Source organism: Calidris pugnax, unplaced genomic scaffold, assembly GCF_001431845.1.
Source record: "Calidris pugnax isolate Ruff unplaced genomic scaffold, ASM143184v1 scaffold187, whole genome shotgun sequence".
NCBI classification, from domain to species: Eukaryota; Metazoa; Chordata; class Aves; order Charadriiformes; family Scolopacidae; genus Calidris; species Calidris pugnax.
Window position 1 is genome coordinate 731,599 of NW_015090969.1, and position 19,808 is coordinate 751,406.

Consider the following 19,808-nt stretch of genomic DNA (forward strand, 5'->3'; position numbering starts at 1 on the left):
GAACTTAAACCATTTTACTTAGTAAATTTAATTAAGAAAATACAGTGCAACTCATAAGCAAATGAGTTTTTCCTAGTTTTAAACCAAACCACCCTCTTGAGTGCTGATTGCCTTGCTCGACCCCTGGTGATATAGAAACAGGCAAAATTAAAAAGGACATTAAAGCTTCATTAAATCTGAAACACATTTAGTACAGTGACATATCTGCAGGCTATTTCAGGGAAGATTACATACTCTTTGGTAAGTTTCTTAATTTATAATACCTTGACAATGTTGGAGGGAGGAAACAACTCTGAGTAGATGAATCGAGTGATGGTTCGGGGGGATGCAGAACTGGCACATCATCTGTCTGCCCCTGTATTGCCTTGCAGTTCTCAGTCAAGGAGCAGCTTCACCCAGAAATGCATTTCTTTTTTAACAACCCTTTTAACAACTTGTTCCTGATGCATTTCATATTCTTCAAATCTCATTTATATACCCCGTACTTACGTCTGGCAGAAAACTGGTCTTTCCCCAATTATTCTGCTGCCTTTGGAGCCCCCACCGAGGTGTGGGGTGGTCAGGGAGAGGAACCATCCCTGAGAATGGAAATGCTTAGTCTGAAGTCATCATTGAAGCAGCCGTTTTTCTGCTTAAATAAGAACTGCAGAATGATGCCCTGTGCATAATTATCTTACTGTTCTGCAGTGGGATGAATACTGCATTCCTACAAGTCCGTAGCTGTTGTAATGACTGTTCTTAAGTCAGTAGTCATTGGAAAAATCAGGATTTCTTCTACTTCTGTTCTTAGAAAAGGGTTTGGCATTTATAGGTGTATTTCTAGGCATTTATAGGCTCTCACAACAGCGGTGCCTCCTAGGATCTGAAGGCACGTTTCTTGGCAGTTAAGGATGGACCTCCCAAAAGAAGAGAAGATGAAAAGGGGTGTTTTAGTAGCTCCTGGTCCTTAAGACTGAGCATAACAGAAAAGATAGGGTCTTTGCATAACCATTTAGCAGTGTATTTGAGGGCCTGTCATCAGAGTGTGACGGGAGTTGACACTCTGAGCTGGAAGAAGCTGTGAACCAGATGCAATTGATAGAAAGGATGGTGATCAAGCCTGCCTAGCTCAGGTTGGTTTGGTACGAGGATGAATTCACTGCAAAGCGCAACACTGCGCTCAATGCTGCACCAAAAACAAAGCTGAAAGGCAGAATTCACCCCAAAAACTTGAGTCTTAAAGGCAAACCTGGAAGGCAAAGCACAGAAGAAACCCAGAGGAGGAATCTAGCTTAAGTTGTATCACTTTGGAGAACTTGAAGAGATCTCACTTGTCATCTTCATGTTGTTCCCTATTTCGATGTCTCTTGTAAGCCTGGTTGCTTACTGCTGTTAGGGGTCCTTGGCCAACATCGTGCTGATGGAGCAGACCATAAAGGCTCCTCCTCAGTCATTATGCAAACTCCCACTGATGAGATGTTTAGGAATGATTGGGGTGATTTTTCAGTGATGGATGGAAATCTAGCTGTGCGGTTCCTGTAGTTGTGATGTGTCTGTGCAGTAAGAATTCAGGGTCCAAACAGAGTAGCTCTTTTAGAACCCACTCACTACATCTGTAGATTTTCAGGACAAATACTATCTCACTGTTGCAGAACTTCTTTTAAGAGTAGTCACCAAAAAAATTCCTTTTTTTGGGTTTCTCTTGCACGCCTCTCTTACACAAATGCTTTGTAGGGTCTTTCCTCTGAGGATCTGAAGGGAGGTTACTGTGTTTGTGAAGGCTCCCGGCCAAATGGCTAGTATGGTACCAGGACCTTTTTCCTGAACTGGTGAGGCTTGAGTATGTCGACTGGTCTTTGCCCCATCAGTTCCTCACCTTGCTATGGCTCTGTCTGTGCCTTATTGTTCATACTTGGGAGAGTTTTGTGCTGCCAGCCAGGCTGAAATTTCATCGTAGGTCAGCACGTAGCCTCAGCTGCAATCTGGCCAGGTCAAGTAACCATGGCACTAAGGAGCTCAGGTATCGGTGGCAATAGCTGTGCCATGAAACAGCTTTCGCCCAGCACTGACGTGTGGTTTAGCCTTTGCAGGACGTGACATGATGGCTTAGACCTTCAGCGTTGATGCTGTTGCTCAGTCTGATGTGACCATACTTAGTTTATCATGCAGATAAATCAATGATAGTAGGGCATCCATAACGTTTTTGGTAGACCTCCTTCTGAAGGTTGCTAAGGGAAGGATTCACAAAGCTCATCTCAGCATGGGTCCTCTCTGGACCATGTTCTTGCTGCCCTGAACACCCTTTCGGAGGAGGCTGTGTCGACTCTAAAAACCCTTGTCCCTCACTGAATAGTAGACAAAGTAATTTAAACTAGTTGTATTTTGCTGAAATCGTTTCTAAGGTTCAGATACCAAATGGGAAAATCTAAAGGCTTGTACGAAGAATTTAGCATGGAATATTTATTACCTATAGCATTGTGGCAACAATAATGTCATTGTTGGGTCTAATGCTGATACCATGTTCTTGCTGCTCTGAACACCCTTTTGGAGGAGGCTGTGTCGACTCTAAAAACCCTTGTCCCTCACTGAATAGTAGACAAAGTAATTTAAACTAGTTGTATTTTGCTGAAATCGTTTCTAAGGTTCAGATACCAAATGGGAAAATCTAAAGGCTTGTACGAAGAATTTAGCATGGAATATTTATTACCTATAGCATTGTGGCAACAATAATGTCATTGTTGGGTCTAATGCTGATAGTAGCAGATATTCCAGTAACGCATCAAGTATATTACTTATAAAAGAGTGTGGGGAGCAAATCCAGTTTATATCATGTGCAATTGAAAGTAGATTTGAAGAAGACGGAAGCATCGTTTTGCAGGTGCGATGATCTCTCTCCAGATGCCCCTCTCACAGGTTCCTCACTGGGTTTGACACCGATAGAGAAACAAATCTCAGCCATATAACCCAGATTTCACTCTGAGCCAGTTACGGAAGGACTTTGGGAGTTCAGTGCATGCTCTGCAATACCTGTTCAGTGCAGATAATTATCAGTAAAGGTCAGTGTCGTTGGCCTCGCTATTGAGGCTGAACTGGTTTAATTTAGAGAGTCCTCAGGAAGTTGGGTATCAAACAGTGTTACTGGGTGGTACAGACAAAAGAGCTTGAGGAATACAGAAATATTCAGAAACAAGGGGTAATTGTTGTGAATGACTCCATTCTAAATACAGCTCTTTGTGTGTTTTCAAAATTACTTTTGCTAACATTTTCCAATTTATACAATAGTAAGAGTTGAGTACTTTTCTCTCTTTAAGAAAATGTGCCCTCCATGCAAATCTATATAACTAGACAAATATTATTTCCTTTCCCAGCTTGCTCTTGGGAGGTTTCCATATCCTCAGGTAAGATTGTTCATTACTGCTGTTTGCCACTGTGACATTCATTCCTATGTATGAAGGTGCAGAGAGCAATTGTGAACATTTGAGCCACATACAAATAAATCTGTCCTGTTAAATTGAAAAGTGGTATCTTGAAGGAGTCATTTAGAAGTCTCTATTGATTTTTTTTTTTTCCTCTTTTTTGTTCTCCAAACTCTAGATTTTCTTTCCCTGGAGACAATGAAAATTACGATGATGTTAATGATTGTTTTGTTGTGAGATTTAAAAATAAGCCAGTATGTACACCAGTGCTTCTGAAGCAGGAAGGTGTATCTACTTCTTTTTCATATTTTCATTTTTTATTTCAATTTTGAATAATGGTACAATGGTCTAAAATCTTCTCAAATCAAAAATATAATGTGAGTGGAATACTTAAGGGAGCTCTGGATTCTCCCTTTTAAGACGACCTAATATTAGTATTTTATTTAGATGCTGGCATTTTCTAACTTTCCACTGACCTAACTCAGTTTCACCAAAGTTGGTGGTGAAACTATTTCCATCTTTGGTGTCAGTGGTTACGCCAGTGCTGGGCCCTGCGTTACCACGTCATATTTTACTTTGTCTGTGTGCTTGAAAAAACGTGAAGCTCTGAACAAAACAACCAATCCAGAAATAGGTTTGATGATTACTCTCAATTCCTATCGCAAGATGGATGTTAGAATTCACAGTAACAAACTGTTCTGTAGTTCCTCAAATTATTTTTTCCTGGGAGAGGGGAAAAAGTGAAGCGTCCAGGGACTAAAATGAATTATTTGAATGTGATTTTTATGTTTTTGTTATGTTTTATGAACAGTGTTTTCTGCATCTTGGTCTATACAGATCAGAGTGCCTGGAGGCATGTCTGATTTAAAGGTGGTGTTGGTCTGTGCTCTTTAAGCATCTATTAACTTGCTATTATTATGCAAATAACTGTTGTAATACACATACTAATTTATGCATGGTTAGATTATGCAGATGCCTCACAAACATGGTTATTGAATAATAGGCTGGGACTCATTCTCTCTCCCATTTTCATAAGCTGTTTTAAGCAAATTCTCCTGACACTTTTATGGACTTGCAAAGATTTTGCGTATGTAGAAATACACTGATTTTTTTTTCGCTTTCTCATCTCCTATGGAAAATGTTTACTGACTGGAAGAGCTGTAGCCGGTTACCAGAACATATTTTGTTTATTTTATCCATATTTTAAGATGTACCCTCTCCTTTGAGAGAGAACTGAAAAAGAAGCTCTTGTGTTGAAGTGTCCTCCACGCGTTGGCGTTGGTGCTGGTGCTCGTTGAGCGTGTTGATGTTCATTGTAGACACTGTATTATAGCACTAAATCAAAGGTGACATAGGGTAGGATTTAAGATAACTCTCTGTTTGCAGAAGTGTTGGAGCTTGGGGAAGGAAGTTTGAGCACGTACTTCATGTATGACTCTAGACAAAAATTTGTTTTCTGAATTGGGAGCAAAACGTGATTGCTAGTTTAAGATGCTTTTTTTTGCTATTCTAATTAAAAAACTGATCGGGTTTGTAAAAGAATGTTTGGCAAGTCAGCAGTCCATGAAATTGTATATATTTTTTAATGTAAAATAGTTGAGGAGGTGAAACTTTAAAATGTAGCTATTAAGCTTTTCAAGCAACTGCTTTTGATAAGGATTTTTATGTGAAGAATATCTATTTTAGCCATGTACTTACATAGCTGGTCACAAGAACCCTTAGAAACCCACTCTGAGTTGGGGGATAATTAGTAGGTTGGTTTTTTTAAGTGTCTAAATATCTATTTATCTCCCAACGCAAGGGTCTGCTCCTGGAGTCACTCACTTGAGTAAATCCTCCTCACTTCAGTGGGCTGATTCCAGTGATTGAAGCTAATCGTATGTGTGTTTGCAGAATTTGTCCCTAAACAACTTGAAGTTACTTCTCTCTAAAAATGGAAAGTATGAATACATGTTTGAGAACACCTGAAATTTCCTGCAAATGAGTGTTTGTCTCCAGCTGTAGCGGGGGAAAAAAAAAAAATATGTTTTTTTCCTTTTTCTCTATCTTTAAGACACAGACAAATGGTGTGTGTAAATTCAGTTTAAATGAATAAGATTTATAGGGGGAATCATTGCAGTGTGGAAATTCAGGACTCTTGCAATATGCCAGTAAAACTAAAGAATGATTTTTATTTTTTTTTTTCTGGCCTTCCGTAGAATATTTTGATGATAGAACTTGCTACTCCTCATTTTCCACATTTTTAATGAGTGTTTCTTTTGCTAGCTCCTATTTGTCACACTGTGGTTATTTAGTCTTATGTTCAGAATATAGTCTTGTCTTGATAGCACTTAAGCAGCTCATGTAAGTAAAGTTTCTTGTGGGTGTGTTTAGAGTTACTTTAATTTTTTTTTGTCTCGATATGCAGCTAACTTCAGAATCTGTAGCAACTGTAGCCATCTGAACAAGGAAATCACAAATAGAAATGATCAGAACAGACTTTTCCACTACAAAAAGTTTGCACAAGAAACTCTTAATTCTTAAAATGTAGTAAATTTTTGGAAACTGTTATGGTTTTTGATTGTTTTGTTGTTCGCTTTCCTGGCGTGGTATTGCTTGCTGTAGTGTAAAATTCCTTTTGGAAGTGGCGGGGTATGATGCTTGTAGGATTTTCTATAGATACAAACATAAGCACTGAAGGGTATAGTCTTCCCCTGATGCGTTTACATAACTCTATTAAAACTAACAGGAATGGTGCATGCACACGCACACGCAAAAACCAGACTATTTTGAATAAAATTCTTTCCTATGTAAACATTTACAAATGAAAGGAAACCCCTTTCACCCACCCCAGTTGTTTGCCCGTAGTCTGTCTGGCTTTTTAGGTGTCCGAAGAAGGCGCAGAGGGAAAATAAGTTTCAAATTCCTTTTAAAAATTCAAATTTGATACGGTTTTACATGTCTGTGCAGAATGAACTGTAAAAAAAAAAAAAAAACCCAAAACGTAACACCAAAAGGCCATGGCACCTCCCGGTATATTTAATTAAATTTGAAGATGGAACCCCAAAGATGTGCAGCGGCTGAACAAACTGCGAGACGTACAGTTAATCACGTAGATTCAAATTCACTATATTGTATAAAAACGCGATGGGGGCAATGACTTGTTTAATGATAATGCAATTTAGGAGAAATGAAAAGAATTGCCCGCTAAATATTCTCGGCTTGTAGTCAAACTTTATACAAAGCAGGATGTTAAAAGGACACCGCATCCATTAGGGAAATATTCCAAAGAAATAGGCAGTACTCAGCTGCCGAGGATTTAATCAGCTACAGGAAAGTGCAGATTATGACGACTGTATTTAAGACACTTTTGCATTTAGAGAAATGTTTTCCTTCCTTTGGCTACAGTTCCAGGCCTCACTTAATAAATTACATGAAAATGACCTGAAGTTTTGGGGTTTTTTAACAAAAAAAAATATATCCACCAAAAAATCCTGTCCCCCCCCAACTTCTGCACCCTCCCATCCCACTGCTCCCCCCCCCAAATCTGAGCAAATACTGCCCCTGGTATTGTAAAGCTTTGAATGTTTTCACACCCCATTAATTTATTACTTCTCTTTCCTCATCTTTAAATTTTTTTTTTCCCCTTTTTTTATTTTTTTCTTTTTTCTTTCTTTTTTTTTTTTTTTTTAAATTCCGGCTCCCCGCTGCTAGAGCGATTTTCATCTTGTTGTTAATTTTCCCTGCTCCATATGGAGCTCCAGACATTTCACCTGGAGGCTGTACTAGATTTTGCTGTAGCGATCGCACTTCCGGAGGCCAAAACTGTCATTTAAGGTTCCTGGTGCATCTGTCTACGCCAGGCTTTTCACTGGCACCGGGAGAGTGTGAATAACAAATTGGATGCACCTGAGATTCGGATGATTAGTGTGTTTTGTGAATCTGGGCTGCTTGTAAGCAGATAGCTGTAGGGTCCTGGAATAAAAAAAAATAAAAAATAAAAAATAATAATAAATAATAAAAAAAAAAAAGGCGCGAGCATCCCGGCAGCCTGAACGCGGAGAGGACCAAATATTTCATCCTGCCTTGTCATTGATTAGAAAAGAGCCTTTAATTTCATTTCACCCCATGTTGTGATTAATTTGCATTCTTTGTCAGAAGTTAATGGAGTTTTTTATGGTTCACTCTGAAATCCTTGAAGACATCAGAGTTGATCTGATGTTTATACAACCGCCAGCGGAATTTTTTCATTTGATTGATGGAGAGCTTGATGTTATTCCAAACGGCTTTTTAAGCTGTTTTTAAGAATTATTTGAATAAAATGCAAGCAAGATATTGTTATAACGATCAAGATTATCTGTTAAAAATCTGTTTCAAATAAAGAACATGATAAGTAGAAAAAAAAAAAAAAGATCAAAAGGACGGGAGAAATGATGAATACAGAAGATGATATTTGTTAAAATAGATAATCCAAGGATTCAAATAAGTTATTTCAAAATGTAGTGAAAGTAAGAGAGACTTTAATTTAAGGGTCTTTTTTAATCTAAAGAGTTTATTTTTGCAGCACGATAAATGATGGGAACGAATCAGTGAAGAATTTAGGTTATAGTTAGATTTTACCCTTCTTTTTTTTTTTTTTTTTTTTTCTCCCAGCTTTTTCACCTTCTTTTTCCCCGGCAGTGCGAGCACAGAGCTCTGCTGTCTCTAACTGGGGGAGACAGGACTGTCAGGCCTGTTAGTTCAACAAAATGATGACATATTACTCGTCTCAAGGAAGAGGCATTCTTAAATCCCACTGCAAAGAAAGCATAAGTGGATAATAGGAAATTTTATAGCCCAAGAAAGCGCTCGCTCTAGACTCACCACTGGTTTGCTTTATAATACACCGGCAAAAAAAAAATGCCTTGGTGAAAGAAATCTGCTTTTTTGCTCCTCCTGTTAGGGAAAGGTCTGTACTTTTTTCCCCAAAGCTCAGCACAGCAAAAGCACCGGGGGGACGGTGCAGAATGTGCTGCGTGCGCTGGGCCAGATCCTCAGCTGGAGCAAATCAGTTCTGCTCCGGGGACACCAGGGGACAATGCAGACTTACACCAGCTTTGGGACACGGCTCTTTTTCTCAGCAGGAAAAGATTTTGCAAATGTTCCTTTTTCATTATTTTATTTATTTTATTTCCGATACCAAAGCTGGGTTGGTTATTTTATTTTATTTTTTTGTACAAGATTGTTTTTATCCTTTCATCAGCAAATCCTACCCTCGCTGTGATTTCTACAAGTAAGATTTAATTATAGGTCAAAAAAGCTACTGTGCAAGCGCTTCCATTTAAAACAGATTAATTTATTTGCTGTATCTTAGTTTGCTAAATAATTGCATGGTTTTAAATGAAGTTGCTGCTTTCTGATCCCTGTATTAACATGGTCTAAGATTCTTTTTGTTATATGTAATCCATACTATTGACCAAATTTGGCCTGGTTTCATTTAAATGTAAGCAGGTTGTCAAGGAAAAAAATATTTAGTTTAACTTGGCATGTAAAGTAGCCATTTTACTGTTGTTTTTTCAATTGACAGAAACATCCTTTAAGCATTCATTTATTTTGTGAGGAAAAATTGAGGGTTGGTTACAGCATGTTTCCTCATAAGAAAGAAGTGGTTTTGCTTCCACATACATCATTATATCTGACCATTTAAAAGACATTAAACACTGTTCAAATGCTAGTGCCAAAATAGTGAATTAAATTATTGTGTAATATCTTAAATATGATAGATTTGTGCAAATATTTTTGCTTTTATAATGTATTCCAGAAATCACTGACAATATTTTAAGTCATCTGCTATTATTTTAAACTCTTTACCAATTTCTTAACATAGGTTTCACTACATATAGCACTCGTGAGATAATAATACTTCACATACATTTTTTGTTTTGTTTTTTTTTCCTTAGCCAGAAGTAAGTTTGAACTTAGATTTGATTTGTCTATTAGAAACTTGCTGTAAAATTTGAATTTAGTTTTAGGTTTTCCAGGGGTGTTTTCTTTTTTGAAAATGGAGAGACTTTAGCAAAAAAAAAAAAAATCTGTTAGCAATCTGAAGTAGAAAGACACTTATATTTTTTAATTTAATCTTTCTGTCTGATTTTTTTTTTTCTAATGTAAAATTGATGTTTGAATAATATGTTCAAGCTTGAAAATGTCGGTAATTAGTAAATACTGATTTTGGAATATGTTTTAATATGTTTTCGGAGTGGATTATTAACTTACGGTCTTGAAAGACGGATGTGTATTTTTTTGCTTCCTAACCCTTGCAGTTCCAGGCGCTCTGAGGGACCAGGGGTTGGGCTGAGGTTTGTTACCTTCCTGCCAGGACATGTCCTGTGCCTGTTCCCTTGTCTTACATAAAACCTCCCACCAGGTTCCACCAACACCAGCTTCAAACCTGTGAATACTTCAGTGTACTACAGTGGGAAAATTAACTACTGCAGATAACGACCCATGGGTGCGTCTTTGCGGTCGGGATGGAAGTTTGTGTTTTCCAGTTAGTTATGGTGTTTTCACCCTTCACAATCTGTCTTGGATAAGGAAAAGGCTTAGTGCAACGAGCCCTTTTTTTGCTGGGTGCAGTTGTGATCTTGCCTTCACAGCACAGGACTGATGGTGCTGAGACCTTTGCCTGCAGAAGTTGGGTGAGATCCTGAAAAGAAATGATGTTTGTTTGCCACAAGAGCTACTTAATCAGGAGGGGAAACAAAAACCTCCCAGGAGGAAATATTGAGATCTCTTCTGAGACATTTTTGCAAATATATAAGGATCTCCTGTATGAGTTGGTGCTTCTGTGGAATGGGAGATGTTCTTACAGTGCTTGGAAGGAAACATCTTCCCGCAGTTGATGCCGTTGAATGACTTGCCTGCATGCAAACTTAGGAAGAAGGATGGCAGTAGGAGGATTGATTTGTGTGGTCGGTTGTTTTAGGTGGCCATTTGCAAACTGTCAGCAAGTATTGGATTTACTGAAAATTTACATCTTCTGCAATCTGAGCAGGCTCTCTTGGCTGGGGTGAGGAGGAGACGTGATTCCTCCCAACTCACCCAGGAACTGGAGCTGAAGGGGCAAAGGTGCAGCAGATCCCTGCTCCATGTTGCCTGTTTCCTTACCCAGGGTGCCATCTGGAAGAGCTCAAATACTAATTGTGGCTCTAAACCTGTTCCTCACCGGTCTGTGAGGTTGTGAGGCGCTTGTGGAGGTGGACCTAGTGGTCCCAAAATTTACTCTTTGCTACATCCATGAACTGCTGATAATGGGGTCTCCACCAAAGGCTGAGGGCTGTTTCCAATGTGCCTTATAGGAACATCTCATCTTCCTCTGCTGGGCCGTGGTTGCTCACTGGAGTGAGAAGCCTCAAAGGCCAGAGTAAGAGTGAATGATTTTGAGGTCTAGGCAGGTGTTTCCCCTCCGCAGCAGCCGTTTTTCCACCAGCCCCATAGAGCCATGGGTTTAATTCCCAAGGGAATGCAACATTGCCTGTTTTGGGCAGAGGAATGACATGGGAGAGGGTGCTCATTGCATAGCGTGGTGCCTTTCATTGCCCAAACCCACTCAGCACCTCAATTTAGTTAGAAAACTCCACTTGTATACCCAATTTTTTGCTCTTTGGGTAATTTCCTTTCAAATGTCTCTAGAATTGTGTCACGTGTCGCCATCTCAATTGATTTTGTGGCTCATCAGAGAAAGCTCAGCTTTTTCTGGATGTGTTCCAGTGGCGGGTTTTAACCATTGACATTTTTAGCTGTTTCCTTTCATGCTAGAAGGGTCTTGCAGTGGTGGAGGGACAGTCCTGATGGTTATTCATCTGCTGCTCTTCAATGCTCCTGGGTTTAGAGGCTCTCTTCTTTCCTTAAATAAAATGCTTCTCTCCAATGTTATTGGAAAGATTTTCCTCACTGCAGGATATAGCGGTAGTTGTGTGTGTAATGAGCACAGAGAAGAGGTGCAGGAGCATTGGTGGTTATCTAAAGACCTTTCTTTCAGTCTTTCAGGTTCTTTCAGTCTCTCCTTTCTAGATTTCTGGCTGGTTTTGTGGCTTTTCTTTGAACTTTCTCTGGGGGTCCAGTGCATGGGCTTGGACATGGCGCTGCATGGAGCAAGAGGAACCTTGGTGTGTCTTCAGACTGTCCTCCTCCCTGGACACCCCACTATGGTGTTTGTCCTTTTGGTTTTTGGAGGGTTTTTTTGGTAGCATCAGGACATTGTTCCTGTTCAGTTATGACCATTCCTCATGTCCTCTAGGTTCTCCTGATGTTCCTCTCTATTACCAAAGTGGTCATTTCCCTAAATGTGGTAAATATGGGTGACATTAAGCAAGAACTGGTTAGAATTAAACCCAGCTCCTTTATTTGGTTTCTGGCTGACCACCCTTTGTTCTTCTTACTGCACTTTTTGTGATGCTTCAAACAGGGTCTTAAACAGCAGTTTGCTAAATTTACTGTCTTTTGTAAGACTTGCTTGTCCCACGTTCCTGCTGACTGAGGAATGGGTTGCCATTAGCACCCTGGTCCTACTCCAGGGTAGTAGTTATTGTTGGCTTCTTACACTCCCTCTGTAATTTCAACAGTGTGTAGTTTTTCATGCCCACTTTATTGAATTGTGTTACTAAACTCTGATAAACAGATTTCTGTGAGAAGTGGCTGCAGTTCAATGGTGGATGAAATAATCTCTTTATATAAATTTGTTTGTAGACCTCTGGGAAAACCAGCGTAATATAATTGTAAGAATATATTTAATATTAAGGTTGTTGTGAATTGTCTTTTTTTTATTATTCTGGAATTATTTTTATTCTTTTTTTGTCCTCTCTTTTGTGACAGTGATTGGAGTTTGCCATTTGCAAAATCCACAGATAGGGATGAGGAGGGATGTTCAGGATGTCAGGAACAAATTAGTGGGGGGTCAGCCTTACTGGCTTTGATTTTTTTCAGAAGTATAACCATTCCATGTTGCGAGACTTTGTAAAATATGTCTGAATATCATGCTTTCATTCCAGAGGGAGACTAAAACCCATGGTGGTAAAGACCATGTGGAAATGCAGTTTGCTTACATATTCCTTTTCCATTTATATCAGGGCAGAGGCAAAGCGAGTGTTTGTTGGTCCTTTGTCAGTAGGAGACAATATTTGTCGTTTCTGCTGTTCAATAAAACTTAACACTCATTCGTAATGATTGAAAGTAAGTTATATGTGCTTCTAAAATCCACAGTTTCCTAGCTTAGGAAAAGAAATGTTCTACTGTGAAGCCTCCCTTAAAAATCATAACTGTATGATTTGTTGGTATATGTATTTTTCTACTAAAAAAAACTACCAATAGCTTGAAAAGCAGTATATATATAAAGAGAAAATTTGTTAAATGATATGGGAAGATCTAACCCTGGGTCACCTGCAAATCTCTCAAACAAGAGCTCCAGGGCAAGTCCTAATTCCAGAGAGTAAAAGTGAAAATTAAAGCTGTAGCCAGTGACTCCTCTAAGTTACCCGGGGTGGATTCATTTGAGTTCCGTTGATTGTGCTTGAGAATATAATGTGAAAGGGATGGTAGAGGTCTTCTCAGCCACTGCCCGTCCAAAGTATCTCCATGGAGACAGAAATATAACCTGATGGTCTGTCAAAAGTTGCTGTTCATAACCAGAGGCATTCATTAAATAGTAGATGAAGCAGGAGGCAAACTTCTGCATTTTTAACCAACCTAAAAAAAAATGCCATTTGGAGAATGTGCTTTATGGAGTAGTTTATCCAGATACCACTGATATTTCATGACCTGAGAAACAGACCATTAATGTGATAGATTTATTTATCATTTTCCTTGCTTCTTCAATTATAAACTGTCACATGCAGTAAGTAGAGAAGAAAAAACAGAGCAAATACAATACAGATTCAAAAATATCAAATCTGACCTAATGCTGCAACTTTGTGCCGTTTTGGTTGCATATGAAAACCTTTCAAAACCTTCTCACCAGATTTTGGGCTCCTCTTGGATCCTTCAGGATGGACCTGCCTCCTAAACTTCTTATCCCCGAGCAGTGCACAAAAACCAGAGGGTTAAGGGAAAAAAAAAAAAAAAAAAAAAGGAGCATTGGTGAACAGGAAGATAAAACATTTTATGTTGAGTACTTTTAAAACTGTTCTTAATGTGCTATAAAACTGGATGCTTCACTTTTTCATGAACTGTGTGCAAAAGGAGAAGCACTGACTGTAAAGTTGTCATCAGTTAGGTTTGGTTTATTGTTGCAGCGCCTGCCCAATAATGTGATCTCGGAAAAGGTAAACAACATAGTTTTAACAGTGAAAAATCTGCCTAATATAAATACAGCTAAGTTCATTGCTGTTCAGAACTTGAAAAATACGACTGTAACGTTGCATTTTCTAGTGGAGTTAACAGAGGAGCACAGTGCAGCCTTACGAGCAATATATCTGAGGCAGGGAAAATAGGTAATACATCTAACCGGGGAGTCTCTGTGGCATTCGCATAGAGGAAAGCACAGTAGCTTTATTTAATTGAGAAAATGAATCAATTACAATGATGTTGCATCATCAAATGCAAGGGAAATAGCAGATATGTCATTACATCGGGTAACAGTGTTAAAAAGTAATTGAGTGTCTTAAGCATTTTGAATCAATTCCAGGTACTGGCACAGCTACCTTAATGCAAAATTTATGAAGATGATCTCAAAATAATATGTCGCCATCAAAATTGTGTAATAAAACCCGGTAACGACGTGTGTGCGAGCGAGCACGCGTCTCTCGCAGAAGCGGGGCCCGCTGCTCCGGCGCAGAGTTGCAGTGTCACAGGAAGAATTCGGTAATACTTGGATTTGCCTTGCTTTATTTTTCATCAGAAGCACCGAGTGCTTTTATTAGAAATAATATTTTAAATCTTGTTCTGAAATCGGGTGTAATCGTATCTGTGTTGAGGGTGCTATATACGATCCCACCTTTATTCCTTTTCATGACAAGACCTATTTTCCTGGTAAGGAAACATGACTGATGCTCTGTTTGGATGAAAAACTGAATTGCCTGCTCATGTGCACTCATCTAAAGGAGCTCCGAATCCTCCCTATTGAATAAGCTGAGTCTGTTTCGTTATTTAGCATCTGGAAGTGAAGTATTAAAAAAAAAAAAAAAGTCTTTTTATATCCACAGAATATTTTGCTTGTTAGCAATAATGTAAACCAGCAAATTTATTCTGTTGAATTGTAATAGGTCGCCATTGACCGTTAAAAAAATATAATGGGCTACTTCTATCTGTTTGTTATTTTATTTTCTTCCTTGGAAAAAAATAGAATTATAGACAGAAACTTTACGTGTGTATTTGTGTGCTACTAATACAATAATGAAAGACTTCACGTGTGCATAATGCCAGCTATTTTCTTGGTGCTAGTTTTCAACCTCCTCTATATTACATTTTAGTACCTGTAAAGTATTATTGGAGGATCCTGCCTCTGGCTGGGTGTTGGGGGGGGACGCTTCCAAAGCTGATGGCAGCCCCGCAACATTCATCATCGTGGCACTATACAACAGAGAATATTAAATGTAAGGGGCAAGCCAAATAAACTGTGTTAGAACAGAAGACAACGTTTTCGCTAAGGACTGCATTCTGTTTGCGTCGTGGTTGTGTTGGGTTTTGAGCAACTTTGGGTATCTGGAGGAAAAATACGGCATTAATTCTCCACACCCCTTAGAAACGGTCTGCGTATACAAATTATCAGAATACCAACATCCCTAAATTCAGTCAGATGTCTTGTATTTAATTGTTTGTATGGTAGTATTGCCTTTGTTTTCATTTTGTAATGGAAAGGTGCTGGGCCAATATGGGCCAGAATGTTTTGTAGCTCTCTGTAAGCAGCCCAGTGGTCTGTTACTACAAACTATTAATTAATTTCCCAACCAAATTGTTATTAAGAAATTTAAGGAAGGGTTGGAGACGACCGAGAACAAGTCTTTCCTTCGCCATTTAAAACCATGCAAAGTTCATCAAACTTTCCAGGCTCACAGATGGCAACACTCTGCTTATCGTCAGAGTAAAACTGGGTTGGAATCTATAAGAAACTTGGGTAAAAGTGGAGTATTGAAGGCTTTCCTGAGCAGCGGCAGATACTTCAACCACATAATTAAAGTTTTCTTCACAAAAAAAGGGATTGTGAGCAGAGTCTGGCAGTAATCCAAAATTCTAATTTCTGACTATGATTTAATTTCAATTTTAAATAAATCGGTTTTTAATTTAAAAAGAGTGAGCTTCATAACATTAGCAATGATTGCAACATTAAGCCCAGTGTTCACAATCTAGCAATATAAAACATTATTTATATCTGAATCGTAAACAGCCTTTTGAAATGGATTATGGTTTTTCTTCCTATTCTAATACAACCTGGAGGGTACTAAAAAGTGTTGTGTGAAATTAACATTCTGCTGACTTTCGCCTATAAATGAGAAGCGAGCTATTAACATTTGTGTATTTTCATTATGTAAATTGTGTTAACACATGCCCACAAATTGCCACCAGCGATGCAATAATTTTCTCTCAGTGATCATAATGTGTCCAAGTGAGTCATTTTGATTATGACATGCTAATTACATATTGCCTTTTTTCAGATTCAGAAAAACCAGGGATCTTTAATGGTAAGCTTTATGAGTTCAGAAAAAAATTCACTTTTCTTTTTCCTGATGGCTGCTTCCTCTGCATGCTTGAATGCCTTGTTTTAAACTTAGCAAATTGCATTTTGAAGAAAATGCAAACCTTTAACTGCCTGTATTAGATTAGGTACCATTAGAAATAATAGAACATCCTGAGCATCAATGTTTTTATAAGAGTTTGCTGCTGTTGATTAATCTTGCTATATTTTATTGCATTAATGATTTTTTCTTTCCACTCCACTGTAAAGATATTGCATATAGGCTAATACTTTTTCCCTCTCTTCTTTCCATTGCAGCCTCTCCAGTTATTGCAGTGCATTGTTGATGAGGTGAGTCGTCGTCTTATGTGCTTTCACTCCTAAAGTCATTCCTAATGGAGTGGAAAGCTTATATTTTGTTTCCTAATGAAGCACAATGCCCAACATCCTCTGAGCACAAGTTGCCTTGTGCAGCTTGGAGCTGTCGAACATCAACTGGCCTCGTCCCACTTTATGCTGGTTTTCTGCTCTTAATATTGAGGCTTTGAAAAACTCGATTGTCTCAAAGGCTTGTCCTTTTAGCTCTTTAGGCCCTAAAGCCTCAACCCCATCGTGTGAGTTGATCCTCTCTGCGTTTGCCAGATGAGTTGGAACAGAGACATTCAAGTGGTGGCAGACTTTATAGCGGGCACGTTTCACGCGGTGTAGAGAGGCAAAAGGGTGTTTGGATAAGGAGGGAAAATTAGGTGTGAGCAGGAAAGCGTCAGAACATCGTCTGATTTGTTTTTATTTAATCAGAAGGACAAAATAAAAAGCTGAGGTGGGGGAGATCCAGGTGTGAACTGAATTCAGGCCAGCAGGCTGAATTTCGGTGGGTCATGTCATGTTTCTGGATTGAAGCACTTTTTTGCAGCTCCCATCTCCCCTCCCAAACTGAGGTGTAAGCAGGGGTCCCAACTCTTGACAGGCAGGCAGTAGCCCAGGGCAGGCTGCTGTCACTTTTGCCTGGCTTTTAATGTTTAATGAGATGATTATGATGATTGGGAAGTTTGAAGAAGGAAAAAAAAAAGCTATAACTTTTTTAAGACTAGTGGAATGTCGTCGCTGGCTCGTCAGGTTGGAGTCACTGGGGGTTGAAGTGCCCATTTAAACCATTCAGCTGCTTCCAACCCATCCTGTGTATCAGGTTTGTTTAGGTTGGTGTAAGCTCAGTGTGATACTCCACCTCGATTGTGTCTCCATCTGTAACTGCTGCCTGTATGAACTGCTAAACTCACCGCCCTCACCTCTGGTGAACACTTTTGTCCTTTTATTAGAGAATAAAAGGGGTTAAACCCATCTGGCAGCTGGGACCACGCAGCCGCTCACACAGTTCTCCCCTTTTTCCCCCCCAGAAGGGTAGGGGGAAGATGCAGAAAAGGAGAGGAAAGGAAGGAAAAAAAACCTCGTTGAGATAAAGACAGTTTAATAGCATATACAAGATAAAGTAATACAACACAAGTCACTCTCACCACCCAGTGAGTTGGTCGGTGCTTGTCCTGAGCAGCAATCGCAGATTGCCTCCCCCTGGCCACCCCCCATTTATATACCCCACAGACCCCATGATGTCTATGGTACAGAACACTCCATTGGCCATTCTGTTGTTCTGTCTATGCTTATTCTCAGCTGGAAGCTGGAAAAAATACTTGAATAGTATAAACATCACCTAGCAACAACTAAAACAATATGCGTTACTGACATTCCTTTCACACCAAATCTGAAAACACAGCAAACCCTAGAAGGAAAATCAACTCTATCCCAGCTGAAACCAGGACAGTGACTTAATGACTTAGCTGAGCTTTTTAAAAGTGACATTTGGGCCTTGAGGGATGCAGTTCAAATTAAAATGAACAAGTAGCCTTTGTGTAAAGGAAAGAAGTCCTCGTAGTCCTCCAGCCATGCTAGTTCTTTTACCTGGCTCTTTATGGCAGTTTGGTTGTTTGGGAGGTTTGTAGGCAGTTCTGCTTCTTTCTTCTTTTTCATCTGTTGTTATTCCTGTTATATATATCTTTGGTCAAGGCATGGCAATTCCAAAGCACCAATGCTCTATATACCAGCAGCAAAAGGCCATCTCTATCCTAAAGAAGTTAAGCTAAAGGTGCTTGTATTTATATTTGTGTTTTGCTACTTCTAGGCAAATTACCTTTAAATGGGCTGGCACTAGTGCCTATATCTAAACTCAGTATTCTAAAATGGAGCCTTAAAGACTCTCATATTATGGTAGAGCTTCTTGCAGCTTTCACATCTTTTCCTCAAGATTAGAATTGCTCCTGTTCTCTCAGAAAAACTTTAACTGAGAAACTTTGTGCAGTCTGTGAACATCTGAGCACCAAGCTAGCTTTAACGGTAGTGTTTTGTTATTTACTTGTTTTAACTTATTTTATGTTCCGCAGTATGCCACGGAGCCATCATTCTCCTGAGCTGGTGGTTCAGGGAGCACTGTGCTCGTGGGCACGTTAAGACGTCAGGTTGCAGAGAATAGCTCAGCTGAAAGTTCTTTAAGTGCAACTCGCTTTGTTTTGCAACACACTCGGTGTCTAAATGGAAGTTGCGTGCCATAACGCGGGGAGCCTGGGGGGAAGAGGAGAATGGATTGGCTCTGTAGTGTTATTTGCTCGGTACGTGTGTATTGTTAGAGGGTCATTTAATAAGATATATAGCATTTAGATAGCGGCTGCCACACCTGGAAGTGCAACTTCTTGGCACGACGGTGTCTTGGAGGATATTTATATTAAGGGTTACTCTGTTCTAGCTAATGGGTAGCATTGACTTTAACAGATCCTCCTGCCTTGTCCTGTGTACAGAGGCCTCAAAGCAAAATGTGTTTAACTTGTGACTTTTTTCTTTTTTTTTTTCCCCTCCTCACTTTGTCTTCTGTAAGTTGTGCCTCCTGGGGAATAACAGAGGGACCTGCTTATTTGGCTTATACCCACTCTTCCTTCTACGCAAGGACCTTTTGAGAGGGAAAGTCTCTTTACTATCTGGTACCGTGCAGCTGTTGTTGCTACCATGAGTATTAAAGATTAGAAATGCTTAGTGATGTAAGACTGATTATTTTGGGTCAAATTTTCCCCTTGGCTGTAAAGAGGTCCTAAAACTCCAAAGAGGTAGGAGCAGAGCCCCTCTCCCGCAGCTGCGCTGCGCAGCCCGGCCCCACAGGAGCCCCCAGACACTGGTGCAGAATTCCCTGCTGACCTTAATGACGATCAGAACAGCAAAGAGTGACGAGCTGTAGCTCGCTCTTGCTCCAAGCAGATAGCTCACAGCAGCACTCCCACAATGGCACAGCTTTTGGATGAGCCATGGTGTCACAGGGTACTGGAGAAATAGATCTGCGAGGGTGGGATCGAGCTGCCGTAAGGACCTTCAGTCCCTGCGTAGCTTCAAGCCATAATAATAATTTGCTGACGTTGTTGCAGTTGAAAACTCTGAGTCTTTTTTTTTCCTAAAGTCTCTTAATACGTCTTTTTATGTGACAGAGAATATTTTTGATTTCTGGCTCCTAAAGTTGGGGTTAAACAGCTCTGTGGATGTGAGCGTTTCTTGAAATTGGGTCTTTGCTGGCAGCCTTTACCCCTGGATCCAGGCTAAAAACATTGGGATTAAACAGCTCTGTGGATGTGAGTGTTTCTTGAAATTGGGTCTTTGCTGGCAGTGTGTTTACCCCAGCCTTTACCCCTGGATCCAGGCTAAAAACTCCAGAGCTTGGTACAGGGAGAACCTAGAAGTTGTTAAAAATGATGAAACGG

At 39.6% G+C, this 19,808-nt stretch overlaps 1 protein-coding gene across 1 annotated transcript in view; it reads left to right on the top strand.

The window, feature by feature from the left end:
* The window catches only part of MAP2K5 (mitogen-activated protein kinase kinase 5), a 135,464-nt gene that overhangs the window by 82,247 nt on the left and 33,409 nt on the right, over positions 1–19,808 (top strand). The window contains exons 17-19 of the mRNA XM_014952762.1: positions 3,348–3,377; positions 16,001–16,027; positions 16,339–16,371. Coding sequence (XP_014808248.1) covers positions 3,348–3,377; positions 16,001–16,027; positions 16,339–16,371 — 90 coding nt within the window. The remainder of the gene's footprint in view (positions 1–3,347; positions 3,378–16,000; positions 16,028–16,338; positions 16,372–19,808) is intronic.